We start from the raw sequence: 12,075 nt of genomic DNA, 5'->3' as shown, positions 1-12,075 counted from the left end.
ACGTTGACTTATTCTTACAGTGAGTTTGTCTTGGGTTTCCGTACACGCAGCACAGCCAATCACACTCATTCCACTGACTCAATCGGAAAGTGAAAGTAAGAAGTAACTATAAGCTCCATGTCCAGCCGAGAGTCAAACATTTGTTCCAGCACTGGAGAGACGTCGCCTTGTCGAGGAGCGTGTACGGTGAGTTTGACATGACACATTATTGTGGGGTGGGCAGCGTGGCGTGACACGTTGAAAGTCTTACGTGTTACACATTAAGTTAGTGGAGCGGCAGACGCGCGGTAGCTCAAACTGACCTACAGCATGTCCAGTAATGAATGGCGTTATGTGAGTCTATTTCATTTTGTTACGGTTATTGAAGCGGCAGTGGAAGGAGGCGAACTTTCAATGTATCTAATCCACGAATATATATATATATATTTTTTTTTTTTTAAGTCACGATGAGGAAATGGCTCGACTCGCGTTTATTCAAATAACCTCGCGAGCTCGACCTCCCTCCAGAAGTGTCGCGAATGGAGTTTTTTCAGCGCCTTCTCTTTCTATAGAAAAGAAACGCTGGGCTCGAGGTGTGTGCGGACAACAGTGTTTGGGGCATAGATCATAGACAAGATAACAACACGGCCGGATTTATTTGCGCAAGATAAGCAGACAGCGCCAACCGCGATTGGTTGAACTGTTGCCAACAATAAGAGTTGTGCAATCAATCATTTGCGTTGTTTTGGAAATACGAAGAGACTACATTAAAAAAAAACAAGTAAAATCTTGAGTCAGTTTTTATTTTATTTATTTATTTTATAGGAAGTCTGTTTTGTCCTGAAATAGTATCTGAAACACAGTTAGTAGTGCGGATGTTTTCCCCCTTTGGTTCAGCCATAATTAATGATTAGGTAACAGTTTAGTTAGTGCAGCAGGTTTGCACCATGATGCAACAAAACTACATCAGATTGCTGTTAATTCAATTTAGACAATGGGAACAACACAATAAACCCAGCACATTTTCAGCCCTTCCTTCATGGGAAAGTCAGCCCAACCATTTGTTCTATAAATAAACGTTCCACATGTGGTGGCCTATAAGCACCCAACATTAAGGGTTGGTAATCTGGGTTTAACTTGAACTGTAATTGCAATGTGTCTGCAGCACAACTGAAGGGCACTTGCGAATGGCCAACTCGGCATGCGAAGGTTCACTCTGTCCTCCGCTGTTTATGTTTAGTGTCAGTTGGTGTGATGGCGATGCAACCACCCCGTGGGCCTTTACATGTGCTTCTGTAACCTGACTGGAGGAGTACAAAAGGCTGCTCATTTGCCTGTGCGTTTGTAGAGTTCTGACTAAGGGGAAGTGAGGACTTGACTCACTTGACCGACATGTTGATATCCTTTTTTTATGACTTCAAAACACTCCTCAGCCAGAAAAAGACAAAGAGACTTTATGTTGATGCCAACGTTCCCAAAGGCGCTCCACCACCTCCTCTGTCAGATTCAGGGATTCCTAAAAGTGGATGGGGTTGTCAGCTAGTGTCACGTCAGCTGGGCCGCTGTATCAGCTCATATTATTTTATCACAGTTAGGCTGGTATTGTCATATTTTTTGGGCTAATAAGCAACAAGAAATAGCAAAGCAAACAGTGACGATATTGCATTGACAGGTTTACTCAGTAGCCTACATGTCTTGGTCACAATTCTTTGAAGAGATTTTTAAATATAATTGTGCAGGGAGTCCTGGTGGTTATGTGGTTCAGATTTATGACATATAGCCGGTTTGTCATACCCCTGTCTTTCCCCTCATAATAATCGTATTATAATTATTTATTTTACATGTAAAAAACAACAACATCAGCCAATATATAGTTATTGGATTTTTAAACTGTCAAATATCTGCATGGATGGAGCCACAGTCTCAACTCTCAGCCTATTTGCTTAACCTCGCAGTTATTAACTCCCTAGAGGCTGTCAGCTCATTAATGCTGTTAGTATCCAGACAGGAAGTGCACAGAAAATGTAAAACAACTTTAATATATATATACATACAGTTGTGTGAAAAAGTGTTTGCCCCCTTCCTGATTTCTTTGCATGTTTGTCACACTTAAATGTTTCAGACAAATTTAAATATTAGACAAAGATAACACAAGTAAACACAAAATGCAGTTTTTATTATTAAGGGGGTAAAAAAAATCCAAACCTACATGGCCCTGTGTGAAAAAGTGATTGCCCCCTAAACCTAATAACTGGTTGGGCCACCCTTAGCAGCAACAACTGCAATCAAGCGTTTGAGATAACTGGCAATGAGTCTTTCACAGCGCTGTAGAGGAATTTTGGCCCACTCATCTTTGCAGAATTGTTGTAATTCAGCCACATTGGAGGGTTTTCGAGCATGAACCGCCTTTTTAAGGTCATGCCACATCATCTCAATCGGATTCAGGTCGGGACTTTGACTAGGCCACTCCAAAGTCTTCATTTTGTTTTTCTTAAGCCATTCAGAGGTGGACTTGCTGGTGTGTTTTGGATCATTGTCCTGCTGCAGAACCCAAGTGCGCTTCCGCTTGAGGTCACGAACAGATGGCCGGACATTCTCCTTCAGGATTTTTTGGTAGACAGCAGAATTCATGGTTCCATTTACCACAGCAAGTCTTCCAGGTCCTGAAGCAGCAAAACAGCCCCAGACCATCACACTACCACCACCATATTTTACTGTTGGTATGATGTTCCTTTTCTGAAATGCCGTGTTACTTTTACGCCAGATGTAATGGGACATACATCTTACAAAAAGTTCAACTTTTGTCTCGTCAGTCCACAGAGTATTTTCCCAAAAGTCTTGGGGATCATCAAGATGTTTTCTGGCAAAACTGAGACGAGCCTTTATGTTCTTTTTGCTCAGCAGTGGTTTTCGTCTTGGAACTCTGCCATGCAGGCCATTTTTGCCCAGTCTCTTTCTTATGGTGGCGTCATGAACACTGACCTTAATTGAGGCAAGTGAGGCCTGCAGTTCTTTGGATGTTGTTCTGGGGTCTTTTGTGACCTCTTGGATGAGTCGTCAGTGCGCTCTTGGGGTCATTTTGGTCGGCCGACCACTCCTGGGAAGGTTCACCACTGTTCCATGTTTTCGCCATTTGTGGATAATGGCTCTCACTGTGGTTCGCTGGAGTCCCAAAGCTTTAGAAATGGCTTTGTAACCTTTTCCAGACTGATAGATCCCAATTACTTTGTTTCTCATTTGTTCCTGAATTTCTTTGGATCGCAGCATGATGTCTAGCTTTTAAGGATCTTTTGGTCTACCTCACTTTGTCAGGCAGGTCCTATTTAAGTGATTTCTTGATTGAGAACAGGTGTGGCAGTAATCAGGCCTGGGTGTGGCTGGAGAAATTGAACTCAGCTTTCCAAAGATGTGATAAACCACAGTTAATTTATGTTTTAACAGGGGGGGGCAATCACTTTTTCACACAGGGCCATGTAGGTCTGGATTTTTTCCCCCTTAATAATAAAAACCTTAATTTAAAAACTGCATTTTGTGTTTACTTGTGTTATCTTTGTCTAATATTTAAATTAGTTTGATGATCTGAAACATTTAAGTGTGACAAACATGCAAAAAAATAAGAAATCAGGAAGGGGGCAAACACTTTTTCACACAACTGTATATATATTTATATATATATTTATATATATATATATGTTTAATTAAGGCAGATTCTGATACTGTTCATTAGAAATCAAGGTCGGAAGCTGGTAACCGGTATTTGGAAGTGAAAACATGTAAATGTTAGTGTTAATATAAAATTTAGAATATCACAAACTCCAACACAAAACTTTGTGTAAATGCCCTTTAAGCATATGTTTAAGTAAATGCTGCAAAAGAGAACTTTTCAATGTTATCTTTAAAATGCAAGATGCAAGCTCCACGAGGCTAAATCTTATTGGCTGGAAGTATTTAAAGAAAACAAGCTGATAAAGGAGACAGACGCACACTAAGTATGCATTCTTTTCCTCGCGGCAAACTGACATCCTCAAACTTCTCCATTTTCTTCGCCCATCCTCGTCTGCATAGTCAGAAAACGTTGGATGTGCACGTACAAATGAAAATCTGCACATAACGCACATAATTGCAACGGATGGCAGCATGTGACCGGTCCCTCATGACGGTGTGTATCCACAAACCCAGGGTTTGATAAGCAGGATGCGCTGTATCTGTTCAGTCTGTTAACAGTTCCCAGCGTGGTTTTGTGGGAGAGTGTCTACTCTCCTGTGTCCAAGAGTTTCAGACGCGCATCCGCCACCCCGCAGCTGCAATGGCTCGATTATCCTTTTGGAGAAAGCCCTTGCGTGTGATATATAATCGTACTGTACTCCCTTTTTCCGACTCATTGTCCAGGTGGAATTTAGGAATTCCCCAATCACGTCTACAAAGACAAGTTGTTCAGGCAGAAGGAGTGAGTTCACACAGGTGAGGGGAAGGGAACAAAATAAACTGAAGTAAAGTAAGCAAAGTAGTTTAAAAACGGCAGTGTGTGTGTGGGAGTGTGCAACAATTATTCTGAAAGGAAAGAAAAAGGAGCATAGGGGGGTTCTCAGAGGCATTTGAAAATCCAGAGGATGTTGCCAAATCTCTGGCGACTCTTCAAGCGGTTTGACAAAACAATCTCTCTGCTTTCTCTTTCAGTATGACCCTTTGCCTGTTTTAATGTGCGGGCTAAAGCGTCATTTCAAGTGCAAGTAAATAAACACACACACTTTAAACAAGCAGGTTTCATGTTTTATTTGATTAGGTATCAAACCACCTTCAGGAACAAATGTTTCAAATAAGCATATAGGCTGTAAAAAGCTACGACATGTGGAATTTGTTGTCAGTTACCTTATTTATCTGTTTCATAAACATAAATCAATGCACATCCACACAGAAGAATGTATGCTCTGGAGACCTCTGGCTCCCCCTTCGCTGCGCAGCTGCAGTCACAAATGCAGTCGAAACTGCATCTTTGTGCAGCTTTGAAAAACCGACAAACCGGTCTAGCTTTGGCAGAACAAGGTGTTTTGGATTATTGACTGTGTGTCTTATTTCCATGAAATAGCACGAGACGGTTGTTTCACTCTTTTATTATGCAGCAGGATACAAAGGTTGTGGAAAGCTCAATAGTTTTTTACCACACATGCAGAAGCAGTACAGAAGATCCGGGGTCCTTTTCTACTTGGCAGTCGGGGCCATTTTGGCTTCATGCGCCACTCTGCCCACTTATATTCCATGAAGCTTCACAGCACCGGTCTACCTATTTTTCCCCTGTGCGTTGTTGTCGGCTAGGTGTGGGCAACACACACCCTCTCTCGAACAAAACGACGCATGCATGCAAAGTCTTCACCCGGCACGATGAGGTCAAGTTGCAAAAAGGAACAAAAGTGAAAATGAAAATCTAGAGATCAAATTAGGAGAAGCTTTCCAAACTGCCGGAAGGTATAAGGAAACCGTAATCCAATTTGAACTAGAAACCCTGATCTCGGTGCTGTGATAAAGTATCCCAGTGTTTCCGTTGTATACATTTTGCCGACAGAGTGAAAGCCAGGCTTACTGCAGATGGTATCATTGTTCTTTAGAGACAAAAGCGACAATGAGAGCTGCGCTTTGCCTCCCTAGTTTGTTTGCTCTGGTCCGAATCAGCTGGTGAGTTTGTAAACCTCTTTGTTTCGGCTCCTTTTCACACAGAGAAAGATCCAACTGAACCAAAATGCAGCACTACAAACCACTTGAGAACAGTGAACAGTGTGCGACTCACAATTGACCCGAGTCCTGTTTTAATCACTTTCAATACTTGAAGGGCAACAAGTAACACAAATCCCTTTTTTCATGCACATTTCGCTTATTTGTTCGACCTCTATCATACCTTCTTCAACAAGTAGACATTTGTAATTGCATTGAAAAATGCAATCTCTCAGCATCTCTCACAACAAAACAGCTAAAGGCCACACAGTCAGAATAAGGGCGGCAGTTAAGGGTTCATTATGCAGAGTTACCCGCATCGTAAAACCACCACAGCGCCTGTAAAATCCTCTGGTAACGTAATCAATCTTGTGCAACCAGCACAAGATTGTTGCAAAACACGCTGGCACATTTTCTTTTTTGTTTTTGCAGTACAAATATGTAAGTAAGTGCATCCTGGAGCAGCACACTTTTAAATTGCTATTATCATTGATGTGATTAATGTAATAATCGGACATCTTTGGTGGTCACATTTGTCTTGATCAACACATAAAGAACTGTTTGTTCTGTCATTTCAGGTCAATGAACATGGCCTCAATGGGCATCCTCCTTATCTTCACTGTCATCTCAGTCGGCGTAGGAAATGCAAAGACAGGTAAATTCTGCCTAAATCAGAGAATTTGAAGTACGAAAATCTGCTTCCTACTGATGTAACTTCTCATCCTCTCATATTTTCTTCTACAAAAGGATTTATAAGTCTGGAATGCAAGGCTGAAAAGCTGGGACAGTATGGCCAGCAGTCGCTGCTGGAGTGTGTCATCAACGCCCCAGACGACAACACGGAAATCTCGGTGGTCACCTGGAAGAAAGCCTCGCGTCCCTTACTGGTCTTTAACAAAGGGGAGTTTCCAACGCAGGAACAAGGCTATTCATTTGCTGAGCCGTCCTGGACTAACACAAACATGAACGTGTCCCTGCTCATCACCAACACTGCAGTGGAGCACGATGGACTTTACGAATGCATGGTGTGGACAGACACCGGTAATGGCAAAAATAACACCAGCCTTAAAGTCACAGGTGAGCGCTTCCAGCCTCGTGGTCGAAACATTTTTAACAACTATTCGGCACGGAGAGGTGACCAATTTGAGTGTAGTGTTCATCTTCAAAACTAATCCCGACTCATTTCAAAGCTAATCCGTGAGTCAAGTTGATTCTGTGAACAATAAAACAGAAAATGTGCTTGAAGAATGTAATTGTTGCCTTCAAGATTATTTAGAGATCCAGGGGACTTTCCTGACCTATCACATTGGTATTTCACTTTCTGTATTTATGTACTTTCAGTTTCAGTGTTACAAATAATCACAGCCAGTGCAGGGGCCAGTTTTTTAATTTGTCTTTCTTACCACATATTGTACTAGATAGTACTCTTCACATATAATGGTCAATTTAATTTTGCGATACTTAATTGGTGTCGTTTGGTTGACGTCACGGTGCAACGTTCAGCTTAATGATCCCGTGTTTTTTCTGTTTACTCTTTGCAGCCAAATACAGCAAACCAACTATCCTCTCCAACCCTGAGGCAATAACTCTGGATACAGGCGGTGCCCTGACGTGCGAGTCTGATCACGGCTACCCAGAAGGCAAACTTCGCTGGTTCCATGAGCTCAACGGGGAGCTGACAGATGACTCTCAAATGGAGGCGAAGGCGACCAAAAGTGGTCTGTTTCAGCTCTCCAGCAAGTTGGTTTTGGGGCAAGGATCCAACATCTCCAAATACACCTGCGGTGTGTTCAATGCCAGCGGAGGCAAAGAGGAAGAGAACACATTCGTAGTACTAAACACACCAAAACCTCCAGGTATGTGCTTCACACAATAAAAATGTCATACAGCGATTTCGGCTTACTGTCACATGTGAGGTCATGCTTTACCTGAAATTTAAATGACATAAACTGACCTAGCGCGTGTACGGAAGCGCATGTTTTGTGTTGGCGCAGGAGGTCGTTTCCGGCAGAAACAAAAGAGTAAAAATTGTAGTTGAATGGAGCTTGTTGGTCATGAAAGAAGAAAGAAAAGAAACATCTCGGCATGTCCGTTTACAAGCCGTGTAAATATTGAACGCTAACAAACCGAGAGGAAACTATAAATAGCTATAAATACTAAAGACATGTGGAAACCAGTGATAACATCAACAAGCAAGACTGCAAGGAAAGTTCTGCCGATCGCTCGTTTGAAGGTCCTGTCTGTCATGATATTATATAATTTACCGTCAATATAATTTAACTTCAAGACAGCAAGTTGTGTAGTGTGGACAGTACAGCGATCTTTGACAGTAGGAACTTGGCTTAATTCTGAAATATTTTTCAAAACTTCAAAACAATGCTCCTCACAAGGGAAGAAGACTACGCAGCCCTGATGAGATGTCTTCAGTTCCTTGCGCTCTCGTTGATGAGAAAACTTTATCAACAGTTTAACTTTGCCGACCCCTCGAGGAGTAAAAGAGAAAGCGACTGTAGGTTGCTGAAGTATTACAGGGGGGGGGGAACTTCCCATCAGTGCATGCACACCTCATTTGAATCAAGGTCACTTACATCTTTACTCTTTTTGGTCTCGACCTGAAGTATGAGAGCGTTAAAACAATCTTTTTTTGTTCAATTTGATTCATTCAGAAAAGGCGTCACAGACGGAGTTGGATCCAGCCACCAAAATAGTGGCTCCCTTGGTGGTCATCGGATCGCTGATCGCAGGGTTGCTGCTTGCGCTGCTGATTTACAGAAAGCGAACTCAACGTGAGTACCTACACAGGCCCTCGTTGGGCTCAAAATGAACCGATACTATTGAGTATTAACACAACTACAAAAGGTAGAAGGGAGATTAACAAACGGTGCTGATTTCATTTATTACAAGATTGCATCACATTCACCGTTTCAGACTACACATCATTAGCTGCAGTTTTCTTAATAAAATTATTTTTTTCATAAAATCATTGAGATATTCCAGAAGGGACGGTTTAAGTCCGTCTTAAAACAATAATCAGGTTCCCCCTAACATTGAAAGAGGTTTCGGGTTATTCTTCCTGTTCACACTTCCTTTAAACTCCGATAAACAGTAGTGCGTAGTGACTCGCAGCATTACTGATGTACAACTGCAGACATACTATTGCACTATTGTTATGATATCTGATCGGGAAATTTGAATACTAACTCTCTCAAATGTTGCGTGGGATTTCATCAGTTAGGGGTGCAACCCATCACTAAACTTGTGGTTCCGATCTTTTCGTGGTTTTGAGTCACGGATCGGACCAGCAGAGGAAAGAAAGGCAAATATAACTTGAAGAGATGCCGCAGGCTGAGAGCTAATGTTAGGAGGTTTAGCAGCTCATAATTCCCTCTCAGATATCTATTTTATATCGCTGTGAGAACAAACCCAACTGTATTCATTCTGGTGTCTTACCAACAAACAACATCGTACTAGATTACATTTAACATCACAATAGTAGGAGCTGGACAAACCTGTAGAACACCTGGCAAGTAGCCAATAATATTGAGGACGGGAAACTACACGCTGCTGCTTTGTTTAGTTAAATCAAGCCGTGTTTGTCCTGCAAACCTCTCATGAGGCCAAAACACAAAATAGCTCACAAAGATTGGTTTGGTAGGACACAAGTAGATGTCTGATTTTCATTCTCCCACAGTGATATTAACTAGGATATAGATTATAGCCTATTTCCGTGGCTTGTGGGGAAACATGGGCTCGGTCACTAATCACTTTTTAGAATCTAACCTGACTCTTGTTTCGGACGCTCACCGTACGGGACCTGCCTCTGCTCGCGTGTCACAAACTTGCTCAATGTGGTGATGGTTTGACACCCTCCCATTGTAAACCACATTAACATCTTCTGATTTCTTCCAGGTGACCATCGCATGGTCCGCACATCAGATGGCGAGGAAGGTATGTCAGAATGACAGTATTTTGACTCACTGTGTCTCACTAATAAAACTTCAAATACACTCTATAACAAATAATTCTTTTTGCAGGTGATGAGAAATGCTAAATAAACTTGCCGATAAAGAAACTTGGCCTGAGGTAATTATAATGCTCTCTATAATATTTGCAGTCTTCAATACAATATCAGATATCTGAAAGCTCTCTCTCTCCCCCCCCCCACAGGAGTCACTGCGAGTCACATCACATGTGCAAATTTACTGGCAGCCTCCGAAATCAACACTTCCTTGTTTGCTAATCTCCACTCTATCGTTGTACTTTGCCTATTGCAAACAGCTAAGTATATATAACCAGGGATAACTTGTATTACAGTGATTGTAAGTGCTTCATTCATCTAAACGTACTAAGAAAACACTCAAATCAATTGAAAGAAGGCTCTCGACTGATTTTAAATCACTGACGGACTTAAAACTCTGACAACCACATCGGGAGCAATGTGTAACATCACCGAAAACCAACCTGATAATTTGGATGGCGGTGGATCTCGTTTTGGTTGTTGGAGGAACTGTTTTGTTTAATTGTGCCCACGCATTAACTATAGCCTTTGGCAGCTTGGCAGGAGTGGCCCTCCCTCTTACTTCCTCTTGTCACGTCATGTCAATGTTACAAGGAAAACTTTGAATCATATTAATATGACGGGGCAGGGGGTTGTGTGCGTGTGTGTGTGTGTGTGTGTATGTATTCTGGGGAAATGTAACCGAAGTTGCTAGTTTAGTTTATTTTTTGCCTTTTTCACATTCCACAACTTGACAAGTAGCCCTAGTTTTGTGATTGTGCTAAAAGAAGAGAGTTCAACTATATTTTTCTTACTGTGAACAAATCCCATGAAAAAAACAACAACAGTGGCATTGACTCAAAGTATACACTGTTAGAAATAAAGGTGCTAATTAGAACCTTAAAGGATCTTCAGCGTGTCCTCATAAAAGCACTCTTTTGGGTTGCTGGAAGAACCTTTTATAAAGGGTCCTGAACCCTTTCAGAGGGTTCTACCTAGAACCATATGTGAAAGGTTCCACCTAGAACCCTCTCAGGAGCTTCTGTCTCGAACCTTTCCACCTTCTAAGGGTGCTAACAAGAACCTGCCCAGGGGGTTCTACCAAGAACCCTTTTATATAATGATCCATCTAGAACTCACCCACAGGGTTCAACAGAGAAACCTTTTATATTCCACGGGTTTCATCTAGAACTCGCACACGGGGTTCTACAGTGAAACCTTTCACATCTGATCTGGTGCAGAACTGGTGCCGGGTCTGATCTGGTGCAGAACAACCCACAACAATCTCAGTTTTTTGGGGTGTGTGGGCTCTGGTTTCGACAATAAAGAACTCTTTATTTGAATAAAGGGTTCTTTGCATGAAAAGGGTTCTTGTAGAATATCACCAGCCTTTTCCTTTTTAAGGCTCCTTGTTCAGAAGTTTCTCATTGTTTGTTTCCTGCTTAAAGACTTATACGATCAACTGGCCAACTTTGAGTGCAGTGTTGCCCCTCACTGCCTGAGAATAGTCAACCCCAGCAAATCTCATATCCTTATTCTAACCACTGAGGAAGTACACAAGATGGACGCACTTCCGCACGTCACATGATCTTCACTTACTTTCTATTGGAAAATAGTGTGTGGTGGAAGAAAGCCAAAAACACATGTTTATGTTCCTCTGGCTGTCTTAGATTAAACTGTTTATGTAACTTTTGGCAGCAGCGAGGAACTTCATTGCCAAATCAACCCTTGTCTTCAGGCAGGTTTCTTGTTTCATTCTTCTTTTCATCTGACACCAGCTCTCATAGAAATGTGCGCCCATATTCTCATCATCATTTCTGATCTGAGACCTGCTCCATAATGGAGCAGTGGTACTGACACCACCAAAGGCAAAGTTGAGAGTTAACAACAGAAGCACCTTATCAGCAGGCACAAAGTGTATAATTAATCTTTGTCCCTGACACAGAGTTAATCATTGACTTTTTCGATCGAGAAAAATGCCATTGAAAGCTTTTAATTTGAAAGATCATTCTGGAAATTAAAACAGAAGAGCATTGTTGTTTTTTGTATATACTGTTTTTATACATCTGTGAAATTGTAATGCTGTGTGTCTGTAATGACTTTCACTGCTGTGTTTTTAAAATTAACATTCACTGTCACAACTGATCTGTGATTTATTTCCGTGTAATTAAACACATTTACCGTGTGAATGATTTTTGTTGTTGTTGTTGCTGTGCACTCATGTACATTATATTTCAGACATGGCTGTACTTGTCAATGTCAGCAATGTATTGACATGGTAAAAACCAACGTCGCTTTTCTGGTAATTCTCCCTCCGTTTCATGTGAACACAGATATTATGACATCATTTCTGATGGAAAATGTTACAACACATTGACATCTCCAGATGCATT

At 41.6% G+C, this 12,075-nt stretch overlaps 1 protein-coding gene across 2 annotated transcripts; it reads left to right on the top strand.

Annotated features, from left to right (window-relative positions):
- Nucleotides 1-52: 52 nt before the first annotated feature.
- Nucleotides 53-11,867, top strand: LOC142948301 (CD276 antigen). Of its 2 annotated transcripts, none has more exons than XM_076090252.1 (8): nucleotides 53-186; nucleotides 6,264-6,340; nucleotides 6,433-6,762; nucleotides 7,227-7,541; nucleotides 8,352-8,471; nucleotides 9,595-9,633; nucleotides 9,720-9,768; nucleotides 9,853-11,867. In XM_076090252.1, exons 2-7 carry the CDS (start codon nucleotides 6,268-6,270, stop codon nucleotides 9,734-9,736), a joined length of 894 nt encoding a protein of 297 aa, XP_075946367.1. In that variant the 5' UTR covers nucleotides 53-186; nucleotides 6,264-6,267; the 3' UTR covers nucleotides 9,737-9,768; nucleotides 9,853-11,867. The 2 variants fall into 2 exon arrangements, with proteins under 2 accessions (XP_075946367.1, XP_075946366.1); XM_076090251.1 differs by lacking the exon at nucleotides 53-186 and adding an exon at nucleotides 277-333.
- Nucleotides 11,868-12,075: the final 208 nt, after the last annotated feature.

The sequence above is a fragment of the Anarhichas minor genome, unplaced genomic scaffold, assembly GCF_050575085.1.
Source record: "Anarhichas minor isolate MPS153535 unplaced genomic scaffold, ASM5057508v1 ptg000012l, whole genome shotgun sequence".
NCBI classification, from domain to species: Eukaryota; Metazoa; Chordata; class Actinopteri; order Perciformes; family Anarhichadidae; genus Anarhichas; species Anarhichas minor.
The sequence above is the reverse complement of the archived record's forward strand: the minus strand, read 5'-3'. Positions and strand labels throughout refer to the sequence as shown.